Source organism: Phalaenopsis equestris, unplaced genomic scaffold (genome assembly GCF_001263595.1).
Source record: "Phalaenopsis equestris unplaced genomic scaffold, ASM126359v1 Scaffold000787, whole genome shotgun sequence".
Taxonomy (NCBI): Eukaryota; Viridiplantae; Streptophyta; class Magnoliopsida; order Asparagales; family Orchidaceae; genus Phalaenopsis; species Phalaenopsis equestris.
In genome coordinates, this window is record NW_018165227.1 from 475,474 (window position 1) to 496,489 (window position 21,016).

Genomic DNA, 21,016 nt, shown 5'->3' on the forward strand with positions numbered 1-21,016 from the left:
TTCATTTACATCAAAAAGGAAATAGCGTCAGACAAAGTGATCTTTTCAATATCTGGGGTTCCTCGTATTACAGTGATCACCTCTATTTATAGAGGGGTTGGTTTACAATCACAAATAAGATTTTTATTATACAATAGTCTTAAGAGATCTTTGATCTATCTTCCTTGTCTTCTTTTGCAACGAGTGTTATAATTAATATTATTCTGATAGCATCTTATATCGGTTGCCGTTCTTCATAAATACTTTTCTTGGGAGAGTTAATCTCTTAGAGGTTTGATCTCCTGGGCGAATTGATGTCCTGGGAGAGTTGATCTCTTGGTAGAATTAATTTGGTCGAGTTATGACGCTTCACATCCTGAATCCGATTTAAGGACTTCCAATCATACGTATTTATTTTCTTGATTCTATGATATCTTTGTGGGGCAACCATAGAAAAAAGAATGATAAAATTTTATTTGTTGCTATTTTGTAACGAAACATTTATCTTGCTTGTCTCTATAGATGATTTAAAGAATTTTTATTGTTGGTTGAGCTTTGTTGTTGATTTGCATGAGATATATTAGAGAATTCTTATTGGCAATATACATCTTTATCATTTTGTTTTTCTTCAAGATGAATTTTCTTTTGAAGTAAAATAGGAGTGATTTTCACTAGGTGTTGATTATCCTTCCTTGGGACTCATAGCTGTTTTGTATAAAAATAAACCTGTGTTACATCGGATACATTTGTAGGATTCTGTATTGTGGAGTTATTTTAACTCACTTTCAGGGAGAGTAGTCTTGAAACTTCCCAACTCAATTTTATATGTTTTTTTTAGCTGTTTGTTTGTCTTGATAGTGAACTCACCTTGTAAGGCGAGTTCCTTGAGTGGTGTGAGTGCATCAATTTTTCTATGAGGAATTTTATTTTCTTTGTATGATTAGATTGGCTATTTTTATGTGATATAAATTAATTGTAAAATAATTTATATAATCTTGTTGAGTGCAAATTATTCTATGCTTGAGGGTTGTAGCTCTCTCATAAGTAGTCATCATAACTTTTTAATTTTTCATTGCTCAAGATCTAATGATCTTTCTCCAGGTTAATTATATTCATTTTTTTATTTAATCGAGTTATATTTGAGAAAAAGTTTCTTCAAAGTCGTCCATAGAGTTTGGCTATGTGGTGGAGTATGGTCTAAAAGCTTTGGCGACATTAATTTTACTATAACCAAAGTTAACTAAAAGGGGTGAGGTCCCAAAGTTATAAATGGGATGATTTTCTTGAGTGTAATTTGTTAACTTTGTTCTATATAACAAATAATATCTGAAGTACTATTATATATGCATATAAGCATATACTCATTGATTTACTTGCGCGAAGTAAGCCCAAAAATAACACAATAAAATAAAACAAGAAGAGAAGTTCGGAGAGATTATTTCTGTTAGTCTCTGTTATTACCGTATATGCTTCATGCTGGCACATGGATGTCTTTTTATTCATTTAACAATCTCTCATGCTATAATAAATCATTCATTTTTTTTTTTTGAAGTCAGACTATGAACTTGCTTCTCTTGGAAATAATAGTTGACTGGTCTGATGCAGATTATCATTCAATGAATTCGATCTAAATGTTATTTTGGTTATCTGAATATGATGTTTCAGAACTGTTTTTGTGGTCTTTTTTAGAGGTTGGATAAAATAATACTTAATATGGCTACAATTGCCTTATTCTTAATCATGACTGGTCTATAGTTGGCATAATAATTAAAGCCAGCGGAAATATTTTTTATCAAAATCAATGCCCTTCTTTATTTTTTATACAACTGTTGGAATGATTTTGCTCGTGCAGAAGATCTCTCTCTCTTTCTCTCTCAAACTGTCTGTCTCAGAGAGAGAGAGAGAGAGAGAGAGTGAGTCTTCTTCCCCTCTTTCTTGTCGCATATGCTGACGCTCTTGTGCTTGCCATGCAAATTTTCTTTGTGTGGTTTCTCAGCAAGATAACTAGGATGCATTTGAAGCTGTGAACTTTGTGAATTTTTGGATTCTAGACGTGTAATATAATAAAAAGTTGTGTTTGTTTACCTAAATTTCTGGTTATTGTTTCAGATTATGACCGTATAATGAAAAATATTGAAAGAGGAGAGGCAAGGATTTTAAGAAAAGATGAGATAATGAAAGCGATTGGGAAAAAACTGGATAGATATAAGAATCCATGGCTGGAGTTGAAGATTCAATATGGTCAGAACAAAGGGAAGTTATACAACGAGGAATGCGATCGCTTCTTGGTGTGTTGTAATGATAATTAACATAATTTTTTAGTACTTTTAAAAAATACTACCTTATGATAATGTTTTTTTTTCTTAGTTGTGCATGGTTCATAAACTTGGTTATGGAAATTGGGACGAGCTGAAGATGGCATTCCGAATGTCGCCTTTATTTCGTTTTGATTGGTTTGTTAAATCACGCACAACTCAAGAACTAGCGAGGCGCTGCGATACTCTTATTCGATTGGTTGAGAAAGAAAATCAAGAATTTGATGAACGGGAGCGACAAGCTAGGAAGGATAAGAAACATGCAAGGGTAAGCTTTCTTTCTTTTTCTATTAGAATTTTATTACATTATCTTCTTATGTTGTCTTAAAAAAAACGAGTTTGGTATGAGCAAAGGTACTTGTCTGCAGTTTCTTATTTTATTTTTTGTGTTGAGCAGAATATGACACCTTCAAAGAGATCCGTTGCGAAGGCCCCTACTCTGGAGGCTCCAGCACCGACTTCCTTTAAGAGACGAAAACAATCAGTCTTAAATGATAATCTCGGATTGGTGAGTAAACATTTTGTTTTTAGCTATAATGAATCATTTAATTCTTACAGTTAAAAATACTACTAAAGTTCATGATTAATTTTCCTTCCTGTTATATTATATTGGTGTTCCTATGATTCCCGATTTTATTAACGTTTTTGCTTTGATTTAATTTTTTTGTTTGTTATCTACTGGATGTTCTGGACCTTTTCTATTAAGTGGGAGGACAATCTTTAACAGGATGTTAGTGAGATTGTTATTTTTTTCATGAGATCAATTATGTGGGCGAATCCTTATGTTATCTGAGCCTTTACTGGTCGGCTATCATTTTGAACGTTTGTTCTTTGAAATAATGAAATATTTACAACCAATTTTTAATTATAACAATCTTTAAGGTGCTATCCACTTGTTTTGTTTGAAATTGATTGGGACATTTGCATACATGCCACCCAATTCTTTTATATTTGCATGTCCAACACCTAAACTTTAGTTTTTAAATTTATACCTCCTAAACCTTTTGTCACATAAAAAGTGCCACTATTTTGTCTTTTAGTTAGTGAAATACACCTTTTCATGCATATGTAAGGTGGCATATATATAAAAAATGAAGTTTAGAGGTTGAATATGTAATTACATATGAATTGTATGTTATGTATGTAAATCTTCCTTTTAATTTTTATGCACATCATGATTGTCGTACCACTCACTTCTAGTACACACTACAGAACTTGTACTGCTTTTTTTTTCTTCGAGCTTCGTTATTTTTTAGTTATCTATGTGATGTTTTGAACATTTTTTCTATTCTCGTTGGCAAACCTGATTGGTATGTTGTAATGGTTGACCTTAGGCTGCAAGTGCTAATTGATCTGGAATCAAACATAGATAAGGCTGTTTGCATAACGACGGTTATCTATTCTATGAATAATTTGAGTGATGTCGAGAGCTTTCCCTAATCAAACTTAGATAGGGCAGTCATACTACTTTTGGATTTGAGCTGAAGAGGGTTGGGATAAGCCCTAGATGGTGTGCAAAATATGAGGAGAGATATGGGATAAGAGCTTGAATCGAAGAATTGGATCTAGAGAGAGAATTTGCAGGTAAATCTTGAGAATAACATCTATAATTTTATTTCAAAATCAATACGTTTATAAAGTTATTTGAATGTTTATCTAATTTTTCATGTATATGTTTTGATATAATTGTGAAACAATAGTGTTAGATAAGTAAATATCAAAGTTTAGATGTTGTGTGTCTGTGTATTTATTTATTTTTTAAAGATTGATATATTAAATAAAAAACAAGATACAGATACAATGTGTGAGAGGGTCCAAACATGACACCCAGCCAACACAATAACCACAAATAGTTTAAAATCTAGAAAATACAGAAAAGTACATTAGAGACTTAAAGACAAGACCTAACAGTGTTGAAATACATAGTTTTAGGTTGCGAGAGACTGATCCAATTTGGTCTTGGCTTTGCCTCTAGTTCTAGGGAAGGAGCAAGCTAATATGCTTGTAAGATAATTGTCATTGCCAGTAGTAACCAGTGTATCATCCAATATGTTCCCGAGCTGGAGTCGGCCTCCATTCTTCTTCCTCCTGGTATAGACCTGCCATTCCTCTTCCTCACCTGATCTTGGTCTAAAGTGTGCTGGAGATGTGTAGGTTGTTGAACATTAGAAACAACTATATGTTGTATCGACTGATCTGTTATTGGATCGAAAAAATACTCTCGTGTGTTTTTGCATGTAAGTGAGTCTTCTTTAATAACGGTGGGTGGTATAAACATAACTGGATCTGTAATTGTAGTATGATATTCTTCATCAGGAACTGCGGTGTTGGAAAGGGGATCGGGTTGCATCTTCTCACATCTTCTCAATAGGGATGGTAGGTGGCTGATCTTTAGCGATATCCGACCTTAAATGAGGATGCAAGCGATAACAAATAGCAAGCGATAACAAATAGTAGAAATAGTAGAGCTGTGACCAAACATACTGCAATGAGAGTAATAAGGAGGGTGTGGTTTTATTTCAACATTTTGCCAATAGCCGTTGTGAGTGGTTCCAATCCATATCTCATCCGAAGCTGGTTGAGTGATATTCCTCTCATCCTCTCAACTAACACACAAGCTAACACACAAGCTACATGGGGTCTAATGACATCAAGCGTAGAACTATCAACCTTGAGAGACTTACTGTAAGCAGTTGCTAAGGAGTAGAGAATTTCTAAGTTTAACAGATGTAATTTTAACCCCGGAAACTTTATCCAAACTGGAATGATAGGGGACTCTGCTTTTGGATCAAAACCAACAGTCCACTTCAGAATTTTCATATAACAGTTGTCAATCTTGATAACTTTACGAGAAAAAATGCGTGTAATCGACATCGTGAGAAAACTGAATCAGTATGTGTGGACCGTCAAGTAGACCAATATTCCAACTGCCCAACTGCCCAACTGCCCAACGCTTCATAGCCTCAAAATCTTTTCGAATGATCTCAAGTTTTGGGTGACCATAAAAAAATTTTCTCACTAGAGCAAAACGCCAAGTAGATGTGAGAGTACTGGTTTCAACCTTTGTGAGAATAAGAGCAGACTTCCCATTTTTTTTCTCCCAATTTTTTAATGAAGGTATGATCGCCACCAACTTCAAAAGCCTCGTGGAATGATTGTGAAACATTGCAAGATTTACCGATACAAAAACCAGTCTCTGAATCTGAAAGAAGAGCACGAGTAGGAATAAAGAGGTCGCCGACAACTGCAGTGGCATATGAACAGATAGTGGATGCCATCTCCTCTGATAAGATGGCCCATCGAGCAGGAGACAAGATGGTCTGTCGGGCAACGAACAGTCAGCTCAAGTAGAATGACACCCTTTCCTGCAGAGCCGACAAATCACAGAAGTGAAACAAACCCCTGCGAAAACAGCTCGAGCAGACGACGCGAGCGAGCGACGCGAGTGAGCAGACGACGCCAAGCTGAAGTCAGACGCCCTCAGCAGCGAAGCAGAAGATGAGAGAAGCCGACGACAAAGGTGAAGAAGAGGAAATTAGAGCTTCGACACGAGGAATATCGAAGTAGCAGACGCTAGGGTTCGCCATGAGGCGAAACCCTAGCTGAGCGGAGACGACGACACCTTGTTTTTATACATGTGTGTGTGTCTGTATGTATGTATGTATTTATGTGTGTACGTATGTACGTACGTACATACGTATGAACAAATTATAGCAGTATAGATCTTGATGGAAAGTTGAGAAACACGACAAATGAAGTGCGTCCTCGGTCAAGTTGAGACATAATCAGTCAATGCACCAAGTTCGATAATCAAGAAAATTAATGCAAAGTTAGTAGATCGTCAAGATCGTCACCGAACTCTGTCAAGTCGTTTGCCTAATCAGTGAGCTGAATAGCACAAAGTCTGAATGAGTAACTTTAGAAGGGAGGGCCGAACGAAGGACATCTTACTGCTCAACAACAAGGCGAACGAACTTGTATCTGAGAAGAAGTCGTAGAAATGCTAGGCCAAGGAACTCTCATATCATCTTCACATGATTCAACCCGCGACCACCGATCCGACAAGTGCAGGACAACGAGTACTAAGCATGCTACCTTCATTCAGTAATTATTTATTATCCAATTCAAATGTATCGTGTAAATGACCACCATGCATCTACATTCTTTTACACAGGAAATGGCCTAAAGATAACAATGTAACCAAATTGTCTCCTATACCTATAAATAGGAGGCCAATTTATGGGAATAGACTTTAGACTCTCACTTTTACCGTTAACCATCCTTTATCACTTTTATTTGCTCCATTCTTTAGGTGTGATTCCTGGACGTTTTTGAGTTCAACATAATTAATGGTGTGTAAATCCCCCATTAATAAAACATAGTAAATTTATCTTAAACATATGTCGATAGTATGAATATTAAGAATTTATATCGAGGTGTAAGATATAATCAACTAGGGACGGTACAATGTACAATCTATTTAATATCAAAGGATCTTGTTACAATTATCATTGATTAAACCCCTAAAAAAGAGTGATTTATACATCTTTCAATAAATAAGAATCATTTTGTAACACTTGAAAACACATTTTCTCAAGGTCCAAAGAAAGCACACTTAGCGAAAATTAATTTCGAAGATCCTATATGATACCTCAAACAGTCACACATGCATCTTTGTAAGCATTGAAAGATTAAATGGTTAACTAACATGGATGTAACTTAGTCAAATTAGATTACACCAAAATCAATTTGGATTAATTATTATTGTGAAGGAAACCTACAATGTTAGATCTCATTATGCAATCCATGCTAAATATAAATAAATCAAAGAATGAATTTAAGTATTAGCTTAATCTATGTTTTGTGAGTTAAGAAAAAGTAGATGAGAATAAGATAAGGTAAACAAAAAGCTTTCCGTGAAAATAAGCAAAAAGTTTTCCATCAGTTAAGGCAAACCCAGCAAGCTTCTGTTGTGAGAAAGATAACTTTGGGATTACTAGAATTTGAAGGGGGAAAAAAAAAGACAGGCTTGTGATTTTAGCCTTTTGCTAAAAGAGAAGAGGACTTGTAGTTGTGGGGAAGGGGAAGGGCTTTTGCATTTAGCTTGTAGAGGGAAATGAGGAGAAAGGCGAGCGGGGTTTATCAGCTTTTGAGAAGGAATGGATGTATTTATGCTGCTTATTTTATGTTTCATTGATACAAATATGATCTGATGCCAATACAAGACACATCTATTAGGATATATTGGACAATGACATTATAATATTATGTTTGTGTGTGTGCACGGGCTAAATAAAAATAAGCTGAATTTTTGTAAAATTTAATTTCTTAAATGTCTTAAAGCCATTTAAAGAAGAAATACACACTTGATATTATAGATTTCTACCTTAAAGATGAGAAAATTAATTATTTTTTAGAAAAATAAAAATAATATTTTTTAAAAGATCATAAAAATTTATGGTGGAATTAAAAAAATAAAATTAGTGTTAAATTGATGTTAAATTAGTTGCATAATTTTATTTAAAAAAAGAAATAACTGGTATGTATGTAAATTTCGCAAAGAAGTATATGTATTATCACAGCAACTTTGCAGCTTCATCTCGCCACTTTCTTTGTTAGTCGAAAAGCCTGGATGGTTCATGCCATCTTAATAATTAATACAAGCATTTACTTTATGCTTATTGTTGCATGTCCGTGTACAGTATGTTTTAATTCGCCTGTATGAGCCATTTTGATGAATCTTTATCAGTGAAAATACTTTTATCTTAAAATGCTATTAAATCTCTGATAATCTTTTATTATTACTTTGAAAGCATATTGTCAATATATCCTGCTTTTATAGCATTTGCTTTTATTTTTTATTTTTGGTGGAATTGTGCGATTTGGAGTTGTGCATACATACGATGCCTACATACACATTTTTAGAATACGCCTGAGTGACAGATTTTATGAGCGATGGATTCAAGTTATGTTATAGTTTCTCTTATTTATTTTTTTTTAATTCACTGATAATCTTGATTTTTGAGAAAATTGTCAAAATAGTTCCATTACTTTTTTGCAAGGCGGTCATTTTTGTTCCAGAGTCTAAAAGTTTCAATTTAGTCCTCAGACTATTTTAATATGAGTTGAAATAGGTCTTTCGGCCTCAATATAAGGAGTTTTGGAACTAATTTGGCAATTTTAGAAAACCTGGGACTAAAATGGGCTCATGTAAATAGTAAGTGGACTATTTCGGCTCTCATTCAATTCCTTTTTATGATTTTTTCTTCGTTTATTGTTAGTATAACTACGCAAAGACTCCTAAGCTCTCAGTTCTTTGTCCTTGTACATCTACCCCAACTTCTAGCTTTGTTTACATCACTGTTTTGCAGCTGGATCTCTCTTAAAAAAAAAATATAATAATTTCGACTAATTTTCCAAAAAAAAAAATATTTTCTTTATCATAAGCGTTACAACAACCTTTTTATAAAAAAGTTGTTTATTCGGACTTCACAACTTAACAGGCTTAGATCTTTGCAAATTAAAAGCTTCCATTCTTTCTTCTTATCAGACTCCAAAAAGGTTGATTTGAGAACTCTGATCTCTACTTTGTTTTCGCTACAGTTTGTTGAGTCTTGCTGACTTAAATCATATTTTTGTCTCAGGCGAGGAGGAGGTGATTGTACGAGCCAACCCATCCCAATCAGGTATTCTAAACAAGCCGCAGAATTGATCTTCACGCTGATTTTTTTAAAAAAAAATGCTTCAATTGGTGCTCGCCTTCTTTTGATTGCTCTGGAACAACTTCACCATGTACCCAACCCAACCCAATCAGGTATTCTAAACAAGCCGCAGAATTGACCTTCACGCTGATTTTTTTTTAAAAAAAATGCTTCAATTGGTGCTCGCCTTCTTTTGATTGCTCTGGAACAACTTCACCATGTAGTACCTTAATTCACAAGATATCATAACAAAATAGACTTCTAGATCCCTAACTTAGTGACATTTAGCATATTCTCTCTCTCTCTCTCTCTCTCTCTCTCTCTCTCTCTCTCTCTCTCTCTCTCTCTCTCTCTCTCTCTCTCTCTCTCTCTCTCTCTCTCTCTCTACACGCACTAAGATTATGACACTTGACAAAGGGCAAGCTCTTTTCTATTTCAAGAGATTTATTATTAAAATAATTATAAAAATTGTTTGTTCGTAGCAATATTATCTAAATTTTGTAGAATATATCAATTTTTTTATTTTTTTTTATTTTTTATGGTTTGTTTAATAAACATTTAAGATGCAACTGGAGCTTGAGCTATCTACATAATATCCTTCCATAAATGATTTAAAATTAGTTAATTATTCATATACTAACTCAGCTTTAGAAAATCCAATTAATTTACTTGGTCTTGATCTTTTCAAAGTTGTCATTAATTTTTTAACAGGTTTTAATCAAAATAATTTTCATATTTCGTTCTTTTTAAATAGGAATTAGTTCTGGGTTATTTAATATGTAATATTATGGGAAAGTCTTTTGTCGTATTTTTTTTTTTTAAATTACCAATTATTTTTTACCTATAAAACTAAGAAGGAAAACTAATTAGTTAATAGAATGAAGGTTGTCAAATTTTAAAATAAAATAAGAAGAAAATTTAATTAGTTGTAAGAATCGTTTAAAAAATTTTAATATATTTTATATCAAAATCTATTATAGAATCGTTTCAAAAATTTTAATATATTTTATATCAAAATCTATTATATTTGCTTATATATACATGAATTCAAATCATTTATTATCATAATTTCATTTATTCTTTACTTATTTTCATGTTTTTCATCGCATTTATGCTTATTATTTGAGATATGGATTTATTCTTAAATCTCAACAAATTTATGGTCCAATTTACGTTAATTAAATTTTAATTATTATATATTCATAAGATTATTATTATTTATTTTTATATTTATTTTTTAAAAAAAGACGGAGAAATTAAAAGAAAATTTACTTTCGTATCTCATAATTCTCATGTATTTTCAATTGGAACATATAAAATTTGATATTTTATATTTACAATTTTTTGGTAGTATATAATTATGTTATGAAATGATACACGAAATGATGTATTTAAAAAAATTAATAATAATTATATTTTTAATGTGATTTTAAGATATTAGATTTGTAAATGTATAAGAATTATATACATATATGTATATATATATCAAACAGAGCTCCGAGAGGAAACATAAGTATATATATATCAAACAGAGCTCCGAGAGGAAACATAAATATCATTGCACGCAATTGATCGGATTTATTGCAGGACTGATTGACATGGGGGTGTCAATAGGGTTCTAAATTTTGCTGAAAGATTGTTAATCGCTCGAAAATTGATTCTAATTTTGTCTTGGATCGAGATTGGATTGAAATAAATGAGTCAAGCTCTATGCCAAAATTTTGGATCGAATTTTTTTCGACCCATCTGATTTTGAACTGACATTGACTCGACTCGAAATTAGATCATTAACAACCCCAGTGTTACTAGCTTAGTGAATTTAGTGAATTTAGCTCAAAGATTGTTAATTGCTTGAAAACTGATTTAAATTTGGCACGAATCGAGATCAGGTCGAAATAAACGTTGAGCCAAATTTTTTGATCGATTTTTTTTAGTTAATTTTGACAACCGTAGGTGTCGACCGACGAAGGCTTCGGACTGACGAAACCATTAGATAGGAAAACATAATCAAGCGAACTTGCATCGCTGTTAAATAATTGAATCAGATAGGATCAAGCGAACTTGCATCGCTGTTAAATAATTGAATATTCATAACATAAATATGATTGTCTGGTGCAATTGACCGACCCAAGCACTGGGCAATAGACCGACCGACACAGTCGGTTGACCTTAAGGTCACAGACTATTGCTCAACACCAATTTTTATTTCGTTACCATGTAATCATTATTTCGACATATAGGTCGATTCAGTCATTCAAGCAGTTATAGTAACATAAATTTTCTTATATATAATTGTATTCTAAGACCCCTATAAATAAGAGGTCATGAAATCATTAAAGGCACTTTTAGATTCTTTCACTTTGGGATCCTCACTTCGCACCCCCTGACACTTTAAGATTCTTCAACGCTCTTGAAATCTCTCTTTTATACTTTTCTCTTCTTAGCTCTAACTCTTGGGGCGTGTTTCAAAAAGATAATTAATGATTTAACATCGTAAAAGGTGGTGCATTGAAAATGGACATGCCACGAAAGAAAAGCGGAGCCAATTATAAAGGAGAACCACAACAAAGAGATTCCACAGCAAGTTCAATAGAGAATCGGTGAATCAAAAAGTCAACAACAAGTTCAAGTATTACAGGAGCGCATGATGGGTCAATTCGAGGCCATCTGACAAGCAATCATGCAAAAAACAATCAACCTCCACTCTTAAGAGTTTAATCTTGGGGAACTCGTCCTCAAAGAGTTTCCCCAGAGCATCCGCCAGCATCGATCAGACGCGTCAGTAACCAGGCCATCAAAGAGAAAGAGGATTCCCCAAAATTAGCCAGCACCTGATCTTCCTGACAGTTAGACGTTGAGTAGAGTGTGTCAAAGCATCAGTTCAGCTCGCCCCTGATATTACCTTCACTTGACAAATCTTGGAGGCTATATCACCGACAAAGTTGAGCATTCCCCATATGGATCCTTATAAGGGAAGGAGTAACCCGACTGGCTACCTAGCGACTTTTGAATTATCGGTTGGAATCCTGCAGATCAATGACGCCATAAAATGCTGACTCTTACTAACGACAGTTAAGGAATCATCCCTTCACTGGTTTCATGCTCTACCAGTCAATTATCTCAACCTTTGTAGAGTTTAGGAACTATTTCTGGTGCGCTTTACCAATATGTTGAAGCAGAGGAAGAAAACACAGGCTCTGCTGCAGATCAAGAAGGGGAGAGTGAAAGCTTGCAGTCTTACATCACCTGTTTTCAGAATGAGATGTTAGAAGTGCAATGTTTTCAACCGTTGATAGCCCATAATGCTCTGGCGCAAGCGGTTAGAGACGTGCGCTTCAAGTATGACCAGAATAAGTTGGAACCAATTTTTTGCCGAGATTTTGAAGATGACCAATAGCCATATCGCTGGCGAGGAATCTTTCACAAACTCAACCCTAGCCAAATTAGCATCAACCGACCCACAGTCGAAGAAGAGAAAGGCAGAGGACAAAGGAAAAAGGCCGAGAGACAATCAAAATCCCTATAGTAATCAACAAAGCATCAAGCCGAAGTCATCAAGGCCAGAGTTGGAATTCTGATCAACGACCGCCTCAGTAATATGGGTGGTCGCACGTACATCGGGAAATGCAAGGCTTCACCCCACTAAATGTCTTGATGGATGAATTAGTGGCGACCATATAGAATAAGGAGTATTTCTTGAAAGCCGCATCAATGCAGGTCGAACTTGCACTTCCAAATCTAAATAAGTACTGCGATTAATGATCCCAATTTTAAATGTCAATATGATGTATGCGGTTAAATTCTTAATTTTTCTTTACTTATAATTCTTATTTTGCAACGACGACAATAACTTGATCACCAGCAACATCTAGGAAAAAAACTTGACTTCGAAGCAAATAAGAATATAATTATTATATTTAAATATGAGATACTACGCAAGTATACACATCGTTACCAAGTTATATATGACTTTTTGATTAAGCCACGAATATCAAACCCACAGAGAAAAGAAAAAAAATAAAATATGCAACTAGAATTAGAAGAAATTAGATAATAAATTCTACTTAGCAAAATATTCTTACTCAAACTTTAGATGCTATAATAGGAATGAACATTTGATTCTTTTTGTAATTTTTGATAATTGAAAGTAAAGTAAACAATTAATTAAACTTAACTAATTATTTGTGAAATGAAGGAAATATAAATAAATTATCTTTTTTCTTATCATGAATCAGTAACAAGTATAGGAATTCTGTTGTAGAAGTATTCAAATTGTGTTGTGCCAAATATGAGCAAAAATATTCTTTACCCTTACTAGAGACGCTATAAAGAACATTGACTAATTTAAAGTTTGAATAATCTTGAAGACTGGTTAGGTAGGAAAGATTCTAGCTCTCACTCTAGAGTTCACTCTTCTCCCTCTACCTGGGGAATAACATCTCGTATCAAAACCTAAAACTATAAATCAAACTGGGGGCTTTAGCTTAGCACTCTAAAGTCCTCTAATTCTACACCCTTCAAAGTTTATTTCCCTATTTATTTGCATCCAATCATATGAATTACATTCTCATCCATATAATTTCATGTGATTATTACCATTTGTTGACTGAGACAATAAAATCTCGGATATTACATGTTCTCGGAACAGATATTAACATCTTAATTGACCAAATTAAGAAGTAAATGAAGTACAAGGTTTAAAATCATCGCAACTTTTTCCAACATTAAATATTAATATTTCACTCAACTTTTATCAAACACTTAATCACTTATCATTTTAAGGAAAAAGATAAAAAAAACTACTCAGAATTCATGGAGAAAACACAACCACACTTAAGTTTGAAAGTAGAAATCATGCAAACAAACAAAAAGTCTAAATTAAAACCAAATGTAGTCACAAAGATAAAAACTTATCTCAAATTACCTCCACCAAACTCTTGAAGTTCCTTTGAATCTCTTACTTCTCTTACAATACAAACTACAACTCAAAATAAAAAGAAAAAGGGGCGGCATCGTGTGTAGAAGAATCTCTTGAAAAGGAGAAAAGAGAGAGAGAGTTTTTCAATCCAAGTGCCTTGGTGTCTCTTTAAAATGTGTCCATATTCAATAAATCTTCCAAGAGTTGCCTCCTTTCAAAAGCCAATTAAATGTATTTTCGTGTCCAATAACTATTTCCCACGTTTTCACAAAGGGTTGATTCAAATACCTTTTAAAAAAATTCATCCAAATTCATTGAATCTCCAAGTAACTACTTCTGGCGCTTAAGGGCGATGTACTAGGCGTTTAGGTGCGACCTTCTCGGTTTTACTGCTGCGTAAGCGCCAATTCTGGGTGCTTAGGCGCCACAATTATTGTGCACACCTTCATTTTTGCTCAAATTTGAACTTTTTCACTCATCTCAACATTTTTCATCCATTTGATTATACCTGAAAGAAAAATACACAAATACCTTTCATTAAAGTGCAAAATCTAAAAAAATAGGTATAAAAATGTGTATATAAAGACTATATATTTCAGGTGTATCAAAATCCCTCAAACTTAAAATGTTACTTGTCCTCAAGTGACACTCCAATCTTTCAAAACCAAAATAAGTAGATTATGTAAATGAGTTTCTTTAGGATATTCTAAAATTTTGATATAGAAATATTGTAGTCCAATTTAGTAAAAACATTAGTACATGAGACCAACTTAGAGTTTAGAAATTTTTAATGTAAAGAATTATGAAAATATGAGTTTCTATCTAGTTTAGAAATATTTGTAAATTCTTCAATTATAGAGTTTAGGCATTCTATCTTCTACACTTAAAAAAAAATTATTAAGAATAATTATACTTACTATATTATATCCTTAAGCTTAAGAGTTTCTCAAGTCTTACACTTCAAAAAGATTAGATGTGGAACCAATTTTTGATTAGGCAATAATCCTCAAGCTTCTCCTCCCTTTTTCAACTTTCTTTTTGTATTTTTTTTTCTTAAGTGAGGATTACTATATCTGGATAGGCTTTTAATGATTTTGAATTCTACTCTTCCTTTCCTAAAACAAAGTTTTGATATAATTTTTGTACTTAAAAATATAATAATAGTTTTAAAAATTATTTTTTATGAAAGAAATTTAAGTATTGAAAATAAAAGTCTAACCCTTCTATATTTTTCAAAAATATAAGTTCTCCTACTAAAGATAGTGACACAATATTTATCATTTCTACACTACAAATTTTTAACTTTAAATTTTTCTTCATTACTATAGGTTTCAACTAAATTTTGTACTTATTTCTATATTCAAAATTTTACTTCCTTAATATAACTTCATATACAAAATAATTATTTTCAAATCAAAATTAAATTTTATTGTATTACATTTGAGAACAAATAAACTTCAAGTTTAAGAAAATTTTTAATTCCCCCCAAACTTAAATTTTTAATAAGATAAAACATTTTAGCATCATATAAATAACATGCTTACAGGATTGTTTACATCCTAAATATATAAGTACCAAAATTTAAAACATGAGTAAAAATTAATTGATCAAATTCTAATTTAACTTTAACATATTGAGATTCATTAGACTTCTATGTAGTGAAGGATAACATAAAAGCAAACAAACACACTAAGAAACATTCACATCTGCAACATAAAGAAAATGCCTCGTAGTAAATTGAAAAATTTAAGCAAGAAGTTCTTAAGTGAAAGTTAGTAACATTCTAAACCATCCTAAGATTCAGGATTAAGTTTAACATAAACTAACTAAATAAACTAGACAAAACAATTATCATAATTACTACCAAAAAACAAAATAGAACTACTCACATTAACATATACACCACAACAGTGTCTAACAAAACAAAACACAAATAAAAGTAGCAGTCTCAACAAGTACAACTTAAAACAAAACAACAGTACAATATAACTGTACCACACGATGATCATAACAGTAATAATAATAATAATAATAAAACTACTCAATTTAATCCTCCTCCTCAACAGCTTCACTATCATTATTATCCCAAAAGGCAGTAGGTTCATATGATGGATATCGTGGATATGAAGGGAAAACTACACTTTGGTCACCTCTCATCAGGTTTTCCAAAGGTTAGTGGAATTTCTCCTCATAATCACTATGTCTTCTCATATATCCATTCATATGATCTACAAAACTCTCTAAATTTAATACTTCTCTCTAAATTTAATACACTCTCTAAATTTAATACTTTATTCACAATATAATTGATATTATCTAACATCATTTGCAATAAATGTGACTTCAAGTCAGAACCAGAAGTCTGACTTTGTGATGTTGAAGCACATGAGGTAGAAACATGAGAAGTAGAGACACATAAACTACTAGAAAATCCTCTTCTCCAGCCAAAGATCTAGTGATGTGAATAAGACTTCACATTAACACTTGTAATGAGCTTTAGAGGCTGTAGTATCTCTTCCCAGCTATCAAATCTAACACCTGCCTGCTCATATAATGAAAAGATAAATGATGCGAATCCCAAACCTGCAGTAGTAGTAGTGACAACAGAACTGGTGATAGTCTCATAAATCAGAGCTCCAATGTCAATTGGTTAGAACTGCTGACTGCAATAATTCAAGGTAGCTTTATCTCGAGTAACTTCACTGAGGTGGTTGGTTGGTAGCAAAAGAGCAGAAATAAAGTAGTGTCACGTCTTCGATGTGGCATCTAACTTTAACGCGGGGAAGTTGACTCTTATTTCATTGGTGATCTTCCACAATCCTCTTCCGCCGGTCAATGATGATATGATCTCGTCCAACTCCTCAGTCGGACTATAGTTTGAATAAAAATACAATGTACTGGGGGCAAGTGGTAGAACATATTTATTACCTACGGGGATAAAGGCACTAGTTTTCCTTGAACCATGACCAGATCTTCTTCAGCTTCAGGGAGATTCACGTAGAACTCCCGAATAACAGAAATCACAACCACAACAGAAAAACAACAAAAATGTTCCCACTATCAGCGAACAATCAAGTCTTCTATTGCTCCACCTAGACTCTTAAAACATCTATAAGGAATTAATTTCCTCGACTGCAATGGGTTTCTATATTTGTCCTGAGCTCTCGTGCTAACAAACTTGTTCGAATCGAAATGGGCATTCCCTTTACTCCTTTTTGTTCTTGGGTTCATTTTTAAAAATCATATAAAACTCACAATAATTCTCAAATTTAACTATAAATCACTAAACTCAACTTTTACAAGCTTAAACTATCATATCTATGTATTTTCCATAGATTTTTCACAAATTTCCACCATGAATAGTGATTTTTGGTATACACATAATGTGCTCAAAATAGTGAAAATAAAAATTATTTACATAGAAGTGAAGCTCTTACCTCAAGAAGATCAAATCTAACAAATTTGGCTTAAATCCACTAAGAAATCGTCACTTTAGAGGAAGCCCTAGCTCTCAAAATCTCAAAAACTAGAGGTAGGAGACGAAGTCGGGCTAAAAATGGAGGTTTTCAACTCAAATTTTCACTTTAAACCATTCGCGAACCGGTTTACATGAACCGACTCTTAAGCACGACTGGTCCGCCGTTTAGGCTCCTACCTCTCGGGTTATCAAGTGCTTAAGTACGGGGTCTTGGCGCTTTAGCGCCAGTGCACAAATTTTGATATTTTCGATTCTAAGTAAAATCCACTTCTAGCATAAGTCAACCACCCCTAAATGGTCTTATAAATTTTTAATAGCTATTTTCTTCCACATCAACTCTCCTCTTTCTCAAAATTCACCAATATTAACTAATTTGATTCAACACAAAATTACACAAAATTTTATACAAACAAACACGCATATTAATTCACAAACAAATACACACATTTGTGATACATAATTTCTCAATCCAAAGAGTCTTGGACGAGATAATTTCTAAGCACGACACTAAACAAACTTAAAATTAAAAGCACATAAAACAAACTTAATACTAACAAAAAAACACTTAAAAAAAATAAACACTAAACAAAGAACTTAATTTCACTCTCCTTCTTGTGGAACAAATCCTGACGTTTCATTAGTTTCTCCTTGGGCATTTGGAATATAAATCTGATAGAACGGATGATGGTGAAGAACTTTGCTTGAGTCTTATTCAATCAATTTGTTTTTCAAATACATAGCTTTGTCCGCTTCTTCAATAAAACTAGTGTGGCTAAATTGCATCTTAAGTTTCCATCCAATATGATTCAGTTGTGTGTTACCTTCCATCACTTTTTGTTCAATTGAAGCCTTGCTTCAATTAAAGCCACATCAACCTCAATTTTTGTAATTTTTCTTCGCTATTCCTTCTTTACTAACGACTAGGAAACCGTTGTATAACTCTTGCGCACTTTGACTAATGAATTTATTCTTCATAGCTTCCTCCATCATATCAATTTCCCAAGATGACATCTTTCCAAGATCTCTCACTCGTCACTTTGATTTTAGGGTTAAAATTGAATTGGGGTGAGAATTCTCTTCATTCCCTTCTATTTATAGGCTTTAGACCAAGCCTAAAACTACTAGACATGTTCTCAGACCACTAACCCAGGTTAAAACCCACTAAACCACATTTAAAACTTCTAGAAACGTAATTTAGCATGTTTAACAAACTGTCGCGCTTAAGCGCCCGTGCTTAATTTAGCACATGTCAGCTTAACGTTCAAATACTCATTCTAACATGTCTAAGTCATCTATTAAGGTCTTAGAATCATTACTAAATCATTATATATTCAAAATACTACCACAATTTTCTTAATCAAACATAAAAACATAACATTCAAAATAAAAACACACTGATAACTATGAGTTTCCTCCAAGAAAGCGCTTGGTTTAACGTTGTCAGCCTGACGTAACAAGTGCTTATTCTGGTTGACTGATCCCAATTTTTAATATGTAAGGATTTATGAAGTTGATATCACTACAGCTCCAAAACTTGATCCTTATATGAATAATAAGTTGTGTAAAATATATATAATTATAGGCAATTAATAATGAGATTCTAAATGAGATTCTACGCAAGTATGTGCATTTTTATCAAGTGATAAAGGACATTCTATTTAAGCCCAAATATCGATCCCACAGGGAAGGTGTAAATTTACAATTATAAGTTTTACTAGGAAATTTACAAAAAATTAAACAAAATCACTATCACTAATTTCGAATATTGAGATGTTATCAAAACTAAAGTACCTAACTATTAGCAAAACAGAAATGCAAAGTTTAAAAAGTAAATACTAATCTACTAACTATGTTTATGTAATGAAGATTTTTTATGTGAAAAAACATCATTCCCACTACAATGAGGTTCTGGTGAAATGAGATGAGAGAAATATTTATAATATGTATTGTGCCAAATAGAAGCAATTATAATTCTCTACCCTGATACAGTGCATAGAAAATCATTGGCTAATCCTAGGTTTAGTCCCTAAATCAGTGGTTAGGCTAGGAGGATACCGGCTCCCACTCCAGAGCTCCCACTTCCCTTCACCTGAAGAAAAATCTCGCTTTAGTTTTTAAACACTAAGATCAAATTAATGATTTTAGTCTGTCACCCTAAAGATTCTCCAATTTTACACCCAACAAATAATATTTCCCTATTTATTTTCATTTAATTCCATGAACAAATTTCTCCTCCATGAAATGAAATGTGATCCTCACTCCGCTGTAGAACTTATACTCCATTTCCCGGATCATATGTTTCACAACATATTTTAACAATTCAATTGGTCAGATCAAATTGTAAATTAAGTTTGGAGTTGAAAAATCATCACAATTTATTTTATATATTAATATTGGCACATTATATTATCTATTCATTTCACCATATCTCAGAGTAAGGAGAAAGATAGAGTGAACTACCCAGACTTCATTCAAAAGACACAACAAAACACAAATTTCATATGTAAAAGAAAGTTCATACAACACTAATAAACAAACAAAATTTATCTGAAACTCTTTTTCAAAACAAATCCCTTGTAGCCTTTTCTTAGAAATGCAGGAAGAAGATATCTCTGTCTGTTCTCCTTCTCCAACACGCTTGCAGAAAGTACTTGCAGAGAGTTTCACACTAAATCTCACTACACGAACTCTAAACTATAAAAGAAAAATTACTATTGGACTCCAATATAGTGGTGGAATGAAGATGGATTATGAAGAATGACAAAAATGGAGCATGGTGGAATGTCTTGGAGCGAAAAGGAGTCTCTTTCCTGATGAATTTCGGCCCCATATAAAGCCCAAGGTCGGTTCTCCAAGAGGTGCCTCCAAAAACTCTTAAAAAATTGTCCAAATACATTGAACCTTCTAGAAATGGGGGCTGAACCTCCTTTGGCGCTGACGACGCCAAAAAGCTCCGTCAGCGCTGAGTAAAAATTTCAGTTGTTCTAGTGTTCTGCGTCGTCGCCACTGCCCTTGGCGCGGTCGGCGTTGAGTACTTCAAAAACGTCATTTTGACTCCAAATTTCATTCTTTTTTGCTTCCTTTTTGCTTTAAGTCCTAAAATTCAACAACCTGCAAGAAAACATCAAAATACCTTCATTAAGGTGCAATATCTTAAGGTGCAATATCACCATTAAGGTGCAATATCACAAAAAATAAGTATAAAATATGGGTCTAAAAATGCATATATTTTTGGTGTATCAAAATGCCCCAAACATATATGTTACTTGTCCTCAACTAACTCATCTACTACATAAAAATATGACTTATGGTAAAGAATTTAACTTCTAGACTTCCATATTTAAGTTCTCTAAACATAATAGTATAACTTAAGAAAAATTCAAAACAACTCCAGTTAATACTAAAGGTGCTAGGATATTCAGTAATTAAGTCTAAGATTTTTGATCCTTTTGATCCTATATTTCTTCAAGAAAAATTGCAATTTGTCATATTAAAGTCACTTAGAAAATTCATATGAAAAAGAACTTCATAAAATTTTACTAATCATTAAGCTAATACTCAAATAAAAAGTTTAGAAAATGTGTTCAAGTCTTTTTCCTTAAGTTGATTCAAGTGAAGACAATTT

General features: G+C 33.0%; 1 protein-coding gene across 3 annotated transcripts in view; it reads left to right on the plus strand.

Moving 5' to 3' along the window:
- LOC110031186 (ISWI chromatin-remodeling complex ATPase CHR11-like) overlaps positions 1–9,315 on the plus strand; it is a 41,466-nt gene extending 32,151 nt beyond the window's left edge. The window contains exons 22-26 of one of the 3 annotated variants that reach the window (XR_002294714.1): positions 2,089–2,267; positions 2,347–2,562; positions 2,692–2,802; positions 8,798–8,855; positions 8,939–9,083. Coding sequence is in view for 2 of the 3 variants with exons in the window: in XM_020734271.1 (XP_020589930.1) it covers positions 2,089–2,267; positions 2,347–2,562; positions 2,692–2,802; positions 8,939–8,953 (521 nt within the window). In the remaining variant the exon portion in view is untranslated. The other 2 variants (XM_020734271.1, XM_020734270.1) reach the window with 2 other exon arrangements.
- Positions 9,316–21,016: the final 11,701 nt, after the last annotated feature.